Raw genomic sequence first — 18,643 nt, 5'->3', positions numbered from 1 at the left:
CCTTTGCTTTCACGCCACTTTGGCAAACTTTGGCCCCAAGAAATGGGCAGCTAAGGTCATTGCTATCACCACAAGTCATTATCGGCTGGCAGGTCAAAAATGCAGAGAACATATTATATTACTCCTATCACATACGTCAATTCTTTTAAAATATTCTGGTCAAATTTGACTACAGACAGTTCTGGTCTCCGCTTATTGTGAAACTAAAAAATTTCTAAAGAATTGCCCAGCCTTGGATGACTGAGTCGGAGGAAGTGTTTGAGGAAATTTATATATGACAAACTTAAACATGTAAATTAATTCTCTGAAACAATCTGAGAGACCAAAATGGGAGAGGAAAATAAGGTCACTCTACATGGAATGTGGATTAGCCCCTATGTGAACAGAGTACAACTGGCTCTCAAAGTCAAAGGCATACCTTTTGAGTATGTAGAAGAAGATTTGAGCAACAAAAGTACATTGCTCCTCAAATACAATCCCATTCATAAGAAAGTACCAATACTTGTCCATAATGGTAAGCCAGTATCGGAGTCCTTTGTCATTCTTGAATACATTGATGAGACATGGAAGAACAAATCTCGACTCTTTCCAGAAGATCCTTATGAAAGATCCAGAGTCCGATTCTGGGCTTCTTACATCCAACAGGTAATTCATGTCACAAAATTTGTTCATTCATTTCTTTCGACCCAGCTGATCGATGCACAAGTAGTCGATATGATTAAGTAGATTTACCTTTACTAATTACGTTATAAATAGAATAGAAATTAGTAGCTAAGAAATATAGTATCTAGGCATCTGAACCTACTATACCCCAACCCATCAGCTGCATATTTGCTTTATCTCTGAATGCTTCATCCTATCAAATCACGAACCATATATCCATACGTATATCTATTTGACCAAAAATATTGACGTTGGTTCAACCATTTAGATTGATACGAAGAAGAGTTAATTTTAATTAAAAATAATATCCAAAAGATAAGGTTATCGGTGTCAAGACAAAACAACTTATATATTTTGTCTAGATGACAACGAATTTAAGTAATGATAACGATATTCAATGATCCAAAAAGATGGGATATGTCATTAAATAGTAATAAATATTAATAAATGACATTTAAGTAAAGAAAATGTGTGAGTCACCCGAAAGGGGTGAGATGAGTGGATATTAATTGATAAGCCTTTCAACACTTACATTGTTCTTGGATCCAGTGGAAAAGTTAGACAAGAATCTTAGTAAAAAAGTTGTTTTTGTATGCTTGCAATAGGAACAGATTCTCTCAATAAAGTCAATGTGTGTTTTTTACAAATCAATATCTCCCCCTAATATCATTGTGTCTCTTTCTATTTATAGGGAACAAGTTCCTAGAAAACCCTAATAGTATAGGTGCATAAAATATCCAATAGAATATTCTCTTCAATATTATACCTTGAAACTAGTCGTTATAACTTTGTCAAGGATGTTCGACCTCGACCTTGATCTTTGTTGACTCTTCGACTGTGACATTCGTTGTTTCTTGAACCACCTCGTCCTTGGGCAGGTTTATTAGAGTCACATAGGTGACATATGGCGGCCTGCGAATGCCTTATCAATACCATCATGGCTCGAGCATTTTAGAGATAATTTTTTACCCATACAATATCACCAAGGAGTGTGGCCGCGAGATGGTTGGGATTCAGCCTTAACCTAAGATTTTGAGTTCAAACTCTTGGAATGAAGTAGTAAGGAGCATTTTACCCCTTTAAGTGTGAATTTATTTGAATTAGTCGATTAGTAGATTCAGAATTCCTAAAGCAAAAAGGACTATATATCTAGTAGAGAAGTTGAAATTTTGTATTTATACTAAGCACACATCTATTGTTACAAATGAATAGTGTGTGCATTGAAATATTGCACCTACTAATTTAATTCATGATGCCCCTCTAATTATATACAGGTAACAGAGTGCATGCTCAAGGTCTTGAAAGGGGAAGGACAAGACGAGGCATTAGAGGAATTTCTAGAGAAACTGAACGTGTTAGAAGATGGAATCAAGAATTCCTCACTGGGTATCGACACTAATATAGAAGGAAGGAATATGGGGTTGCTAGATATCATGATTGTTGTTACACTAGGGGGATACAAAGTGCAAGAGCAAATGTTTGGTGTGAAGATACTGGATCCAGACAAGACACCTTTGTTATGCTCATGGGTGACTAGTCTAATTGAGCTGCCTATAGTTAAAGAATATGCACCACCTCATGACAAGGTGGTTTCATTTCTTCATTTTCTCAAAGATGTGGGCTTCAAAACGCCAAGAAATTGATGTTTTTAAGTTTCTGTCTGCACCTACCGCTTTTGTGCTGAATTCTGTTTTGTAATAAGGCTTTTTTGGCCATCTGAATTCGAAAGGCTACTTATGTTTTGGTGAAAATCACTTTATATTGCTGCTAGCACTTAAATGTATCTGATTTGTCCTTAAATTTGTGTGAACGAAAGTAATCGCCCTTAACATGGATTCTTGCATCGAAATCTTCTTCTTTTTCACCCTGTTTATTGGTAATAACAATACCAATACGATTTATTTCATTAATGAAACAATAACGAATGAAAGTTCGTGCATCGTTACACAAATTTGATGCAATTTTAGGTGGAGGAACGTGATATACGAGAGCACAAAATTGTTCCGAATTTGTCCGAGATGCTGAGAGTTCCCGACTACTGAAATTTGAACTCGTGATAGTTCGAGTTATTAGTCACTAGGTTGTAACTTAGTCAAAGGACTCAAAACTAAAGCCATAAATTCCAAGAAAGTGAGGCCAACACGAGTACGTGCCGTGCTTCTTCAAAAGGGAAAAGCTATTGTGGAATCAGTTGTCCTCACTCAATATATAGATAACAATTTGAAGCATTGAATTCAAATTCTTGCCAGAAGAACCCTTTTAAAGAGCCAAAGTTCATCTCTGGAATGGGTACATCCACAACCGTACAAAGTTCTCTTTCATCTTCTATATTTGCTTTTCCAGAAATTTCCATAATTTCACTTAGTTTACTTTTTTGAAGCTCTTCGTCATAACATAGTGTAAGTAACAAGTTGAGCTTAATAATTTCCTCAATGCGGCCAAAACAGTCACAGCTTGTAGATTCCAACCAAATGCTTAAAAAATTTCACGATATCGCTAAGTCGTAACAAATGTTAGATTTGGTCTTGAACACAAATTTTATTGGTCATCATATGCCAAATTTCTTCCAGTAATACTTCAACAAGCACAGTGAAACTGCATCCCATGTTTTAGAGGAATTACGACAAGTCGAACAACTAGATCTATCTAGAATGAGATAATGACAGTAAAAATAATCATTTTGATTCATAATATAAGCAACTCACAATTTCTAAGTGCACGAACAGTAATCACTTGAATGTTAAAATTTCCAAGACTTGAAATCAGAAAGTTCCTATAAATTAACTCCTCAGCTCTTAGCTGCCAGCATTTCTTTGGCTTTTTGAATCTTCAAAACCTTCTTCACAATTTTCTGCTCTTCCACCAAGAAAGCTCGAATAACCCTGAAAAACCAACGTTGCTCACGTATGACTCACAGGAACATGATGAGAAACCCGGGACAACAAATATCAGAGAATGGGCAACATATATCAAGAGAGAACAAACCTCTCTCTCACTGCTCCTCCAGACAACACACCACCATAGGCACGATTCGCGGTCCTCCTGTTCCTAGACAATCTAGATCTCTTATACTCAGCTGGTCTCAAGTGAGGGATCTACGAAACAACCAGCTGCTGATGTTAGTAAATTGCTCTACGTGCTCAAACAAATTGCACAATAAGTCAGTCATAAACTGAGGTTGTAAGCTGTCCGGATAACAAATACACAACTTTATGACCATACATTCAACAAAGAAGCCACCAGAAAGCTAACCGTGGCGTTCACATTTCTTATGGAATATGGAGCTAGTCACTTCTAGCATGGGGACTCTTGAACAAGGGAACATTATCAAACTTTGAGGATCAACAAAACAAGATGATCTTAAATGTTTAAGCCTGGTTCTCCTGCTCTAATGGCAGAATTAACCGTCAGCTATGGGTAAACAAAAACCATTTTAACATGTACTATTTTTGCCACTGCACTTGCTCAATTGGTCTTTCAAGTCATTTCTTTGATTAGATGATGCACAGATCTTCCAATGAATCACCAAAGAAAGGTGAGAAAGGTTCTATGTGCTCCGGTAAATTAAAGGTTAGGACTCACCAAATAATTCCTAATATTAAAGCTAAGGAGTTATGACTTATGAGAGATGATCTGAACTCAGTTATTAACAAGGTCAAAAGGAGGAGTCAATCATCCAGAGTGCAGCTTCACCTACAGCTTTGTGGATTGGGAGAACAAAGGAAAATGGGCCAATCAATCAATCACAACCTTTAAAAAGTACATTTTACATTAAAAAGTTATACTCATGTTAGACTAACTGGTGTTATCAAAGGCAAGGAATGACGAAAAGTGTTGAAATCCACTAGGGCTTCAAGTGCAAAGTGCAAATAAAGCACGGCTTAATGAAGAATGGCACAATTAAGGGAAAATATTAAAAGTATGAATAGCTCGAGAATAATAAAACTCTACTAAGAGCAATATAGATGATTTAGCCTCACTGTGAGTCTGCGAAACACCTAGCAGTCTAGAACAAACTAAATATATCCAGTTAAACATACCAAGAAGAAATGCTCACTTAGATTGCCAACATAACATTTTCAAACTACAGCAACCACAGAATCCACACGTAAGGAAACATAACTCGATACACCCAGTGAGATTCATATGACGTTAAAAGGTAGGCTACCAGCCCACCAACATGCGAAGTTGGATAAAAACGCCATGAACTAGAAATGGCACCAAAAGAGCCTGGAGGCTAGAGGCCCAAAAGGTGCAAATGAAACTTAAATAGTTGCAGAGATGAGCAAAGTAATTTCTCGTACTACAATTACACATACAAGAGCACATTGTAAGCAAGGTGCGGTAAAAATGATTGTATTCTTAAAGATATCAATGAATCAATCAACTAAGCCCCATACTCAAATAAGCTGGCGGTGGCAATATGAATCTTCAATCAAAGGCAGAGCTAAAGGGGCATAAGAAAATCACACTGTATATAAAAAGTCAAAAATCTATTTTATGTATATAGTAGTAGATATTGAACCCCCTTGTTGATAATCATGCCTCCGCCACTGTCTTCTAAATTCATTCAGCTTTCGGGTCCATTTCATTCCAATACTAAATTATTATTCAGTCTTTTATTCTTAGGTATCAATAGCTAAAGCTACTTGGGTAGCCCTGTTCTGATAAACAAATATCTTACATGTAAATACATAAAAATACACAAAATAAGTGAAAGAGAGTAGATATTACCCCTTGAATCCTCTTCCCGGTAACAGGACACTTAGGCCCACTAGCTCGCTTCTTGCTACTCTGGTATACTAACTTGCCACCTACATTCCAAATCAATCCCATCAAAAATATTTTCAAAAGTAACATTAAATAACTAATCAATTTACGACTCAATTACCAGGGGTTTTGACGACACGATGCTGGCTGGATTTGGTTGCATAGCTATGGCGCTTCCGATAAGTAAGTCTCTGCACCATCTTCGGAACCTCTCTCCTTTTCTCTCTCTTCTAATGGAAGATAATAAGGTTTTGAGTCAAAAACCTAAACCTTAGTTGAAATTGCCCTGCATCTGACGGCCTCCGACAGGTATGCTTGGACGGTTGAGATGAACCCTCTGTCTTTTGGGCTTCAGTCCAATTCCATTGATAATTGGGCCAATATTACTCATGATTGATAGAAATGGCCCCGTAAAGGGGGTGAAGTACACAAATAGCCCTAAAGTGGTCTTGAATTTTTGTTAATTAAGGTTATAATTAATTATATATTTTTTACTCCTTAATTAAAGGAATCTGAACATTTCTCTCTCCTAACCCCTTAGTTCCACCCACGTTTTACCCATACCCACATTCTTTTTACTATTTTCCATCTTCTGAAACCAAATTCTCCCTCTAAATTCATAGAAAATTGAAGAAACCCTTCAACAAAGTTGGTTCCCCATTTTACTCCAGTTGAAGTTCATCAATAAAGAACAAGAAAGGTCATCAAAATTGAAGTCAAATCTTCAAAGTTCAAACACGCATTTACTTTCAGCTTCAAATTTTCTCAATAAAGAAGAACAAACCTTCAGAGAGACAAGAGAGCAGCAATTCCACCATTGACAACCATTAAAAAGCTTTGAAGCTTTGAATTCAAATTTGGGTTTTCAAAAATCATTATTTGTTTTGATTGGGTGTTGTAATAAATAATTGAAAATATGTTTTGGAGTTTATATCTCAATTTTGAGGGGTTTTGGTGAAGATTTAGACTTGGTTTTGGCTGAATTTCAGATTGAAAGAAGAAGAAGAAGAAATATTGCAGAAATTGTAGATAAGTTGTAGAAAATTGTAGATAAATTGTAGACTATTTTTTGCAGAAGATTTGTAGAAGTTTTAGTCGTTTTTTATTTGTGAAAACAGAAAACAAAGCATCTACAATCAGAATACAAATAATCTACAATTTATCTACAAAATATCTACAAACTGGGTACATTGAATTTTAATATCCCAATTCCCATTCAATTGTAGCTTAATTGGATTTTCGACATAATTGCATTTTTTGTAGAAGATTTTGTAGGAGTTTTAGTCGTTTTGGATTTGTAAAAACAGAAAATAATGCATCTACAATCAGAATACAAATAATCTATAATTTATCTACAAAATATCTACAAACTGGGTACATTGAATTTTAATATCCCAATTCCATTCAATCGTAGCATAATTGGCATTTTCGACATAAATGTATATTTTGCAGAAGATTTGTAGAAGTTTTAGTCGTTTTTTGATTTGTGAAAACAGAAAACAAAGCATCTACAATCAGAATACAAATAATCTACAATTTATCTACAAAATATCTACAAACTGGATACATTAAATTTTTATATCCCAATTCCCATCCAATTGTAGCATAATTGTAATTTTTGACATAATTACATTTTTCAGAAGATTTGTAGGAGTTTTAGCTGTTTTTTATTTGTGAAAACAGAAAATAAAGCATTTACAATCAGAATACAAATAATCTACAATTTATCTACAATTTCTGCAATATGTCTTCTTCTTCTTCTTCTTCTTCTTCTTCTTCTTCTTCTTCTTCTTCTTCTTCTTCTTCTTCTTCTTCTTCTTCTTCTTCTTCTTCTTCGAGTTTCAATCTGAAATTCAGTCAAAACCAAGTCTAATCTTTACCAAAACCCCTCAAAATTGAGATATAAACTCCAAACCATATTCCCGATTATTTTCAACAACACCCAATCCATAAAAATAATGATTTTTGAAAATCCAAATTTGAATTCAAAGCTTTCAAGATTTTTAATGGCTATCAATGGTGGAAAATATCAGGAAGAATATTTACTTCCATAATTGTAGCGCGCCTAAATAGGAATATCTGGAAGAATATGATTTGATCTGATTTATGCCAAATCTTTTTAGAATATTCTGTTCTTCAATTTTAGCTCGATAAATTAGGAATATTCAGCTACTATTAGTTAGTATTTAATGATTGGTATAATAACTGTAGAAAAAATGTGGACAGGGCGGGTAAATTAGAAACTATGCACATTTTTGGTAATAAGGTTTCATATATGGTATAGGAAAGAAAAAATTTCTTGATAGAAATGGGATTTGCATCTATACCCGATTTTTAGGTCACGTGTTAACTTGTGCCCGCTTTACAAAAAAAATTACAAACGTACCCAGTTTTTCGCGTAACTTTAGCATACGGGGCTAATGTAGTAAAAACAATCATGCAACACGGACCTGAAGTAGCAAGTGTGCTGAAGTTTTTGTTTGTAATTGCTGAACTTAAGCATAGTAGCTGAAATTTTGTTCTCTATTTGCTGAAATTTTTGTTTGTAATTGCTGAACTTAAGCATAGTAGCTGAAGTTTTTATTTGTAATTGCACTAAATAAGGTAAAAAAATTTTGTCCTGGATTCATTAGTTTTATCATTAAACTTTTACACAAACTTCAGCAGAAGATGTTGAAGTTATTTCATTTATAAAAACTTTAGCACTAAATAAGCTGAAGCTTTTTTGTCCTGGATAAGCTTTTTCAAAAACTTCAGCGGAAGATGCTGAAGTTATTTAGTTCATTTGTAAAAACTTCAGCACTAAAAGCTGAAGTTTTTTTTTCCTGTAATGTGTATGATCTCATTCAGATAACTGCTAATGAACATGTCCTTTACCATTTTTTCGATACTACAGGATGAATTGGTGTTCTTCAGTGGAATCATGTTGTTGTTCTTTGAGGTTCTTGTTTCATCTAGATAATAGGATTTATGTGTTGATTTAATAAATGATGTTTATAGAATCTGTTTCAGTTCTATTCTTTCTGCTTTTGGATAAAAGTAGTAGTGGAATGATTGATCTTGCTTGCGTTTTTTTAATCTAAAAGGGTAACAAAATATTTAGACGGAGAAGACAAGAATATTTCTGTCAGTCACAGACTCAGAGGTGTACTATGAAATACTCATAAATGTAAAAGTGGCAATTTGTGGAGGCATACATATACATTACAGTACAAAGTCTTTCATGGGAGTGTTCAGGAAGAAGAAGAAGAAGAAGAAGAAGAAGAAGAAGAAGAAGAAGAAGAAGAAGAAGAAGAAGAAGAAGAAGAAGAAGAAGAAGAAGAAGAAGAAGAAGAAGAAGAAGAAGAAGAAGAAGAAGAAGAAGAAGAAGAAAGGGGACTGAAGTTATTTAAAAAGTAGGTACAAGTTAAAACTCTTTAAAAAATGGGTATAGGTTAAATGAGGGCGACCAAATAGGGCGCCCCGTGCAATTTTTACGCTTAAATGTATGGATATATACATGCATGGTAAGACTGTGTACAATAAACCTTTGTGGTCCGGTCTGTCTCTGCTTGTTCATGGGTAGAATTTCAAGTTTAACAAGTATTTCTCCTCACTTGCCCCATGTGCATAGGGATGTAAATCGGCGGGGCAGGGTAGGGCGGGGCAGATCAAGCCTTGACCCGCTAAAATTTTGACTCACCCTGCCCTGCACCGTTTAGCTTTTAGTCAAAATTTTACCCTGCCCCGTCCTGCCTTATTAAGCCCTATCCCTTTTAGATTTTTTATTTATCTTTTTCTCTTTATTTTGTATTTTGCAGTATGCTTTTAAATTTTTTAGTCAAAATTTCTTTTCTAGAAGCGTGCTTCTTCTAGCATAAAAGATAGAAGGAAATCTACAATAATTATAAAGGGATATAAATGTGGGTGCTCATATTTACAAAATAGTATTAAAGTAAAGGCAAATAACCAACGCAATTCCAAATGACACAAGTTAACATGAAAAGGAATCAAAATTAAACAAAGCCTATACACAAGTAGAGGTGGCAAAATGGTTAAAAGAAAATAGTTAACCATCTATATTATCCACTAAAAATGGGTTGGATAATAAACTTTTCAAAAACAGGTCAAATATGGATAAAAATCATATTATCCACTTAGAAAATGGATAACGAATGGGTAACCAATGAATAACCAATGAGTCTAACTTTTACATTTGTAAAGCCTCAAATTGAGAGTTCCTCAAGTTAGGGAGACTGAAAATTCCTCCAAAAGTGATCATATGCAAGTAGTCATGGATAATATGGTTACCCATATTATTCGTCGGTTAACCCATTTTTATCCGTATTAAATATGGGTCGGGTAAGATAATTTATCTATTTTTTCATTACTTATTTTTTACCCTAATTATATTCGATCCGACCCGCCCATTTGCCATGCCTATACACAAGAAATCAAATCGAACAGCGAAATTGCGTTTTTAGACCACTGAGAAGACCATAACATGCAGTAGCGACCACTTTATTTAGATTTTCAAGCTATTGGTAGTCCACCCAAGAATAAAAATACATGGTCATCTTTTTTTTACTCAACCTAGATACTAACCCGAATTTTTCCCTTCCCTACCATGACCCATTAAAATTTTTAAAAAAAATTAGATTTTGCCCTGCCCTGCCCCGCCCCATTTAAATATCCCCCTGTCCTGCCCTATTAGGAGTTTGCCCTGCCCCGCACAGCCCTGCCCCGCCCCAATTATCATCCCTACATGGACAACATTTTTAATTTTTGATTTTGAAGTTTGACCTTTTAGATATTGTTTCCCTTTATTAATTTATTTAGAAAATGATCTGTGATCCACACATATTTATTATTTGTCAGGGATTTCTCTAATATATTGGTAGATTTTATATTATATTTACTTTACCAATATTAATAACTATTCAAACTTTACCTGATTTGCTAACTTTGTAATTATTCACCAAATTCTACCATATTGCCATAACTTTGTGTTATCTAGGTTCGACCTATTTATTAAATTATTCATAAAGTCTATACAATTGGTATGATATTGTGTTTGTCAACTGTTCACTGAACTCTACCAGAGTGGTATAACTTTGAATTATTTGCAATCAACCTATTTATTAAATTATTCATTAAAGTCTACATAATTGATATAATTATCTAGGTTGTTCGACCAAATATTTTTTAAAATTGCAGTTGCAATTTTAATTTCAATCAAATCACCCCAAATCTACTCTAAATGATCTCAAATCTGAAATAATCCTCCAAATAGCAAAACAAGTGATCCTTAATCATCATTTAGTCAAGTAACACTAAATTAAAAAAACTCACTTTGTCTCTTTCAATACTTTCTAATGACTAGCAACGCAACAACAACATACTCACTATAGTCCCATAAGTAGGGTCTGGGGAGGGTAGAGTATACGCAGACCTTACCTCAATCTTTAAAAAGGTAGAGAGGTTATTTCCTGCAGACCCTTGGCTCAGGAAGGGGAGTGGGGAGGGGCAATAACAAGCAACCCGATCTGACAACTGAAGAAAAAATATAAAACTAGCAATAATTAATGCAATAAGAAACTGAAACAAAAGTCAATAACAAGTAGTACCAGAAGACTAGGGATATGGGAAAAAAAGACATGGAAGGAACCAAGTGGCGTATCAAAGATACTGCTACAAATAAGGACAACATTCCGCCACCTAATCCTTTACCTTTATTATCAACCTCCACACCTCCCTACCCATGGTCATATCCTCAATGAGCTAAAGCAACGCCATGTCTTTCCAAATCACCTTTCCCCAATACTTCTTCGGGCCGCCTCTACCTCTTTGTTGGACTCCAATACTAGCCTCTCACACCTCCTTAACAGAGCATCGGTGCCTCTCCTCTTCACATGCCCGAACCATCTAATTTTCGCCTCCCACATCTTGTCCTCCACAGGGCCACACCCACCTTGTCTTGGGTAACTTCATTTCTGTTTGGGTCATCACTTGTTTTACATGTTGATTATGTGATCTAAGGCTTCAAAACCTCTTTTTGTCTCACCTCATTTGCGTGCACAGTCCGAACATGTATCCGGAAATCCATTATGTGAAAATCTATGAAAAATAATAAAATTTTCTTTAAAAATTGATTTAAGTTGACTTCGATCAATATTTTGGGTAAACGGGCCCTAGACCCATGATTTGACAGTCCCAGAGGGTCCGTAAGAAAATATGGGACTTAGGCGTATGCCCAGAATTGAATTCCGAGGTCCCAAGCCCGAGAAATAAATTTTTGAAAGAAATTATTTTTTGGAATATATAAGAGTTTATGGAAATGAAAGATGTTTGAAATTGATGGTATCGGGCCCGTATTTTGGTTCCGGAACCCGGTACAAGTTTAAAATAATAATTAGGTTGAATCTGTAAAATTTGGTAAAGATCGGAATTGGTTTGGTATAAAAAAAACTTAAAGTTGAGAAATTGGAAATTTTGGTATTCTTAAATGATTTCATGAATTTGGGGTTTAATTCATAGTTGTTGATGTTATTTTGATGATTTGATTGCATGACCAAGTCTGTATGATGTTTTTAGGTTGGTGTGCATATTTAGTTTGGAGCCCCAAGGGCTCGGGTGAGCTTTGGATAGGCCACCTAGTGTAATTGAACTTAGGAAGTTGCAGGTTTTCAGCTGGTATGTGTTGCAGGCCCTGATCTCGCAATTGCGAGGTCAGGTGTCGCAATTGCAAGCCTATCAGGCTTGGGAATTGCGAGGGTCACTTTGCAATAGCGAAGTATGCCTGGCCAGCCTTTCTCGCAATTGCGAGCAATTCTTCGCAAATGTGAATAACCCAGATATCCCCAGCTGTCGCAAATGCGACATTCCCTTCGCAAATGCGAGTTCGCAATTGCTAACATCTGATCGCAAATGTGAAGACAACAGGTTTCTTAAGGCTTTGCAATTGTGAACCCTGGTCGCAATTGCGACATCTGCAACCTGCTAAATCATAACTTAGCCGAAACTTTCTGCATTTTTCAAACCTTTTCAAAACCTAAACACCTTTGGGCGATTTTTCAAAGACAACTACTCTTCCAAATTGATTGTAAGTCATTTCTAACTGGTTTTATTTAATCTTTAACGTCTTTTTACATGATTTCAATCCAAAATCAAGGGTTTTCATGGGGGAAATTGGGTGTTTTGGGTAGAACTTACGTTTTTCAAATTTTGGGGATTTGGACATCGATTTGAGGTCCGATTTTAAAACAAATTATATATTTGGGTTCGTGGGTGAATGGGTAATCGAGTTTTGGTTCGAACCTCGGATTTTGACCATGTGGGCTCGGGCTCGATTTTTGACTTTTTGGGGAAATCATTGGAAAATTTATTTTCATTCATTAGAATTGATTCATTTAGCATTTATTGATATAGTTAAGTAACTTGCGGCTAGATACATGCGAATTGGTGGTGGAAACAAGAGGTAAAACGGTAGTTGAGGCTTGAATTGTGTTCGTGGCTTCGAGGTAAGTGTTTGGTCTAACCTTAGCTTGAGGGATTATGAGTCGTGTCTTATTTGCTATGTGTTAATTGTTGAGTACGACGTATAGGCATGGTGATGAGTATCTATATGTTAGTGTCAAGCATGCCCGTGAGTCTTATACTATGACTAATGTGACTCCGTTTCGTATTGTTTATACTTTATATGATAACTTCTATTGTTGAACAAGGCTTATGGAAGTATTATTGGTAATTGATCATTGTAGAACGTTGGCTCAAGTTCAGAATTGAGTTGTGAAGAAATTGTGGTAAAGAGAAAAGCTTTATATTGTTGTCTCCCTTGCCGAGATATTATTGCTTTTGATATTATCTCCCTTGCCGGGACGTTATTATTCATGATATTGTTTCTCTTGCCGCGATATTGTTGTTATGCTATTGTTCTCTTGTTGGAATTTTATTGAAATATTATTGATTTTCCTTGCCTAAATTGCTTTGTGATTGTTGCTTGGGTGAGGAAGAGTGTAAAGCACGAAGGGTGATGTGGTGCACTTGTTTGATATTTTTGATTCTTATTGATAATTGAACTTTGGTATTCCTTATATTTATCTGTTGTTCTTCTGTTATTACTTGATGTTCCCCATAACATGTTCTCCCTCATATCCTTAACTATACATTTCTGCCTTTATTTTCCGCTGTATATGATTTAACTGCACAGGTTTATTTGGTAGTCCAGTCCTAGCCTCGTCACTACTTCGCCGAGGTTAGACTAGACACTTACCAGCACATGGGGTCAGTTGTGCTGATACTACACTCTGCACTGTGTGCAGATCCCGGTGCTGTAGCTTTTGGACCGCAGTGAGGGTGCTGTTTTTAGTCCATTCAGGCGATCCGAGGTAGTCCTGCAGGCATTCGCAGGCCTTGGTGTCTCCTTCTATCATTTCCTTTATGTTTTTACTTATTTAGAGACAAATTTGTGTATTTCTATTTAGACTTTATTTGTAGTATTCATAGATGGTCCGTGATATTATGATACCAAATTTTAGGTAGAGATGTACTTAAACTTCCGCAGTTTGTATTGATTTAAATTATCACATTTCGTCTTCCACACTATTTTGTTATTATTATTTTCGTTGTTTTGTTATGTTGTTTGGAATTGCTAAGAGATTAAAAATGAAAATGGTTAAAAATTGGAATAATTGGCTTGCTTGGCTTTCACTAGTAGGGTCATGACAAGTTGGTGTCAGAGCTCTAGGTTACTTAGGTCTCACAATTCACGGACAAACTTAGTAGAGTCTGAGGGATCGGTACAGAGACGTCTGTATTTATCCTCTAGAGGCTACAGAGTTAGGAAAAACTTCACATATATTCTTTCCTGTCGTGCGGTTTGGTTTCTCAAGGCTACTTGAATTTCTACTATGTTCTTTCGTAGATGGCAAGAACACGCGCTTACTCATCCACTGATCAGCATCTCGAGCGCCCAGCAGCAGCTCCCATAAGGGGCAGAGGGCGAGGCTGAGGCCGTGCTAGAGGCCGAGCTCAACCCAGAGCGGCACCACCAGCGGTGGAGCCTCAGGTTGAGTTTGATGATGAGGTTCTGGCCCAGGTAGTTCTGGTGGGCCCAGCTCAGGTCCCAGAGGGGTTCATTGCTACCCCAGTACTCCTAAATGCTTTGGTCTGTCTAGTGGGCCTTATGGAGAGTGTCACCCAGGCAGGCTTGCTTCCTGTAGCACCAGCCGTCTCTCAGGCTAGAGGAGGAGCCCAGATTCCTGCTACCCGCACTCCGGAGCAGATGGCTCCCCAATTTCAGACTCCAACAGTTCAGCTAGTTGGATCAATTTAGCCGGGTATGGTAGCTCAAACCGGTGATGGAGCAGCTATGTCTGCTGATGCCTTGTGGAGATTGGACAGGTTTACCAAGCTCTTCACTACCACTTTCAGTGGTGCATTTTCTAAGAATCCCCAGGATTATTTAGACAGTTGTCATGAGGTTCTCAGGAACATGGGCATAATGGTGACCAATGGGGTCAACTTTGCTGCTTTTCGCTTATCTGGATCCGTTAAGACTTGGTGGAGAGATTATTGTTTGGCTAGACCAGTTGGGTCACCAACTTTGACTTGAGATCAATTTTCTCTGCTATTTCTGGAGAAGTTTCTTCCTATCACTCATAGGGAGAACTATCAGAGGCAGTTTGAGCGTCTTTAGTAGGGTTCTATGATTGTTACTTAGTACAAGACCAGGTTTATTAATTTAGCCTGTCATGCTCTTCTTATACTTCCCACTGAGAGAGAGAGAGAGTGAATAGGTTCATTGAGGGACTCATTCAGCCTATTCGATTGCAGATGGCTAAGGAGACGGGGAGCGAGATTTCTTTTCAAGATGCGGCCAATGTGGCCAGGAGAGTTGAGATGGTTCTATCACAGGGGGTGGTCAGGGGTCTGACAAGAGACCTCGTCATTCTGGTAGGTTCAGTGGTGCCTCATCTGGAGGCAGGGATTCTTTTGGTAGGGGCCATCCTCCCAGCTCGTTTCATTCAGCATTTCAGGTTTCTCACGGTGCTCCAGGTGGTCGTGGTTCTCGAATGCAGTATTCTGATCAGTTGCCCTACAGTGCACCGCCAACTCCTATCAATGCACCTCCACTCTAGAGTTTTCAGAGTGGTTATTCAACCTGTCAGGGTCAGCAATCTCAGCCGCCGAGGACTTGTTATACATGTGGCAATATGGGGCATATTGCTAGATTTTGCCTTCGAGCACCGAGTAGCTCTCAACATCAAGGTTCGCGTGCCATGGTTCTGGCACCGAGTGTTCCATCGCCCGCTCAGCCAGCTAGAAATGGAGGTAAAGGTGCTAGAGGTGGAGGTATAGGTATTAGAGGTGGAGGTCAGGCTGCTAGAGGTGGAGGCCAGCCAACAGCAGGCCATCCCAGAGATGTAGTTCAGAGTGGTGGGGCCCAGCCCCGATGCTATGCTCTTCCAGCCAGGCTTGAGGCTGAGGCTTCCGATGTAGTTATCACAAGTACTTTTCTAGTTTGTAGTAGATATGCTTCAGTTCTATTTGATCTAGGATCTACATACTCCTATGTGTCATCTTATTTTGTACCGTATCTGGTCATGCCTAGTGATTCTTTGAGTACTCTTGTATATGTGTCTACATCGATAGGTGATTCTATTGTGGTAGATTGTGTCCGTTGTTCATGTATAGTTGTGATTGGGGGTCTCGAGACTTGAGTAGATTTATTACTGTTGGACATGGTTGATTTTGATGTCATATTGGGGATGGACTGGTTATCACCTTACCACGCTCTCTTGGACTCTCATGCCAATACTGTGACCTTAGCCTTGCCGGGTTTACCTCGTTTAGAGTGTAGATGGTCTCCTGGTCATTCTATCCATAGTGTTATCTCATATATGAAGGCTCGATGAATGGTTAAGAAGGGGTGTTTGGCCTATTTGGCATATATTCGTGATTCTAGTGCTGAGGTTCCTTCTATGGATTCTGTGCCTGTAGTTCGTGAGTTTCCTAAGGTATTTACTTCAGGTATGCTATGCCACCCGACAGGGATATTGACTTCTGCATTGATTTGGCTCCGGGCCCTCAGCCCATTTCTGTCTCACCGTATCATATGGCTCCGACTAACTGAGTTGAAAGAATTGAAGAAGCAGTTGCAAGACTTGCTTGATAAAGGCTTCATTAGACCTAGTGTCTTTCCTTGGGGTGCGCCGATGTTGTTTGTTAAGAAGAAGGACAGATCGATGAGGATGTGTATAGATTACCGATAGTTGAACAAGGTTACAATCAAGAACAAGTATCCATTGCCGAGGATTGATGATTTGTTTGATCAGCTTCAGGGTGCCAAGGTATTTTCGAAGATTGACTTGAGATCTGGCTACCATCAGTTGAGGATTAGGGCATCTGATGTCCCTAAGCAGCTTTTCGCACTCGGTATGAGCATTATAAGTTATTGGTGATGTCATTTGAGTTGACAAATGCCCCAACAACTTTTGTGGATTTGATGAACCGAGTGTTCAAGCCTTACTTGGATTCGTTTGTGATAGTCTTCATTGATGATATTTTGATCTATTCCCGCAGTCGGGAGGAGCATGAGCATCATCTGAGAGTGGTTCTTCAAACTTTGAGAGATAGTCAGTTGTATGCTAACTTTTCGAAGTGTAAGTTCTGGTTGAGTTCAGTTGCATTCTTGGGTCATGTTTTATCAGCAGAGGATATTCAGGTAGAGGCAGTCAAGAACTGGCCTAGACCCGCATCAGCTATAGAGATCTGGAGTTTCTTGGGTTTGGCAGGCTATTATCGTTGGTTTTTGGAGGGGTTTTCATCTATTGCAGCCCCGATGACCAGGTTGACCCAGAAGGGTGCCCAGTTCAGGTGGTCGAACGAGTGTGAGGTGAGCTTTCAGAAGCTCAAGATAGCTTTGACTACGGTGCCGATGTTGATTTTGCCCATAGGTTCAGAGCCATATACAGTTTATTGTGATGCATCTCGTATTGGACTTGGTGCGGTGTTGATGCAGGATGGCAAAGTCGTTGCTTATGCTTCGCGGCAGTTGAAGATTCATGAGAAGAACTACCCAGTCCATGATTTAGAGTTAGCAGCCATTGTTCACGCGTTGAAGATTTGGAGGCACTATCTATATGGGGTGTCATGTGCGGTGTTCACGGATCACAAGAGTTTGCAATATTTGTTCAAGAAGAAGGAGCTAAATTTGGGGTAGAGAGGGTGGTTGGAGCTATTAAAGGACTATGATATCACTAAAGGCCAATATGGTGACCGGTGCTTTGAGTAGGAAGTTAGCCAGTATGGGTAGTCTTGCATATATTTCGGTCGGTGAGAGACCGCTTGCTTTGGATGTTCAGGCTTTGGCCAATCAGTTCATAAGGTTGGATGTCTGAGCCCAGCCGTGTGTTAGCTTGAACAGTTGCTCATTCTTCTTTATTGGAGCATATCCGAAATCGGCAGTATGATGATCCTCATTTGTGTGTCCTTGGGGACACGGTGCAACACTATGGTGCCAATCAGGTTACATTAGGAGATGATAGAATTTTAAGGCTGCAGGGTAGAGTTTGTGTGCCTAATGTGGATGGATTTCGAGAGTTGATTCTAGAGAAGGCCTCTAGTTTTCGGTACTCTATTCATCCGAGCGCCGCTAAGATGTATCAGGATTTGCGGCAGCATTATTGGTGGAGGAGGATGAAGAAGGATATTGTTGCATATGTGGCTCGGTGTTTGAATTATCAGCAGGTTAAGTACGAGCATCAGAGACCTGGTGGTTTATTCCAAAAGATTGAGATTCCTGAGTCGAAATGGGAGCGTATCACTATGGACTTCGTTGTTGGACTTCCACGGACTCAGAGGAAGTTCAATGCAGTGTGGGTTATTGTTGATAGGCTGATCAAGTGGGCACATTTCATTCCTGTGGCAGTCTTCTATTCTTCCGAGAGGTTAGCTGAGATCTATATCCGATCGTCTTCATGGTGTGCCCGTGTCTATCATTTTGGACCGAGGTATGCAATTTATCTCACATTTCTGGAGAGTAGTTCAGCATGAGTTGGACACATGGGTTGAATTGAGCACAACATTTCATCCTCAGATGGACGGGCAGTCCGAGCGTACTATTCAGATTTTGGAGGATATGCTTCGAGCTTGTGTCATTGACTTTGGAGGCTCGTAGGATCAGTTTTTGCCTTTAGCGAAGTTTGCCTACAACAATAGCTACCAGTCG

The 18,643-nt window shown here is 38.1% G+C and overlaps 2 protein-coding genes across 2 annotated transcripts; one reads left to right on the top strand and one right to left on the bottom strand.

Annotated features, from left to right (window-relative positions):
* Positions 1–230: 230 nt before the first annotated feature.
* LOC107771506 (glutathione S-transferase U10) lies at positions 231–2,458 on the top strand. Its single transcript, XM_016590881.2, has 2 exons — positions 231–645; positions 1,938–2,458. The coding sequence occupies exons 1-2, from the start codon at positions 328–330 to the stop codon at positions 2,304–2,306; spliced, it is 687 nt and encodes a 228-aa protein (XP_016446367.2). The 5' UTR covers positions 231–327; the 3' UTR covers positions 2,307–2,458.
* Positions 2,459–3,306: 848 nt separating this feature from the next.
* LOC107771505 (large ribosomal subunit protein eL34-like) lies at positions 3,307–5,779 on the bottom strand. The gene is made up of 4 exons (XM_016590879.2): positions 5,555–5,779; positions 5,398–5,477; positions 3,649–3,758; positions 3,307–3,545 (listed from the first exon to the last, which is right to left on the bottom strand). The coding sequence occupies exons 1-4, from the start codon at positions 5,631–5,633 to the stop codon at positions 3,452–3,454; spliced, it is 363 nt and encodes a 120-aa protein (XP_016446365.1). The 5' UTR covers positions 5,634–5,779; the 3' UTR covers positions 3,307–3,451.
* Between the last annotated feature and the right edge of the window lie 12,864 nt (positions 5,780–18,643).

This window comes from Nicotiana tabacum, chromosome 20 (genome assembly GCF_000715075.1).
Source record: "Nicotiana tabacum cultivar K326 chromosome 20, ASM71507v2, whole genome shotgun sequence".
NCBI lineage: Eukaryota > Viridiplantae > Streptophyta > Magnoliopsida > Solanales > Solanaceae > Nicotiana > Nicotiana tabacum.
Note: the sequence above shows the minus strand (reverse complement) of the source record. Positions and strands in the feature narration are given on the sequence as shown.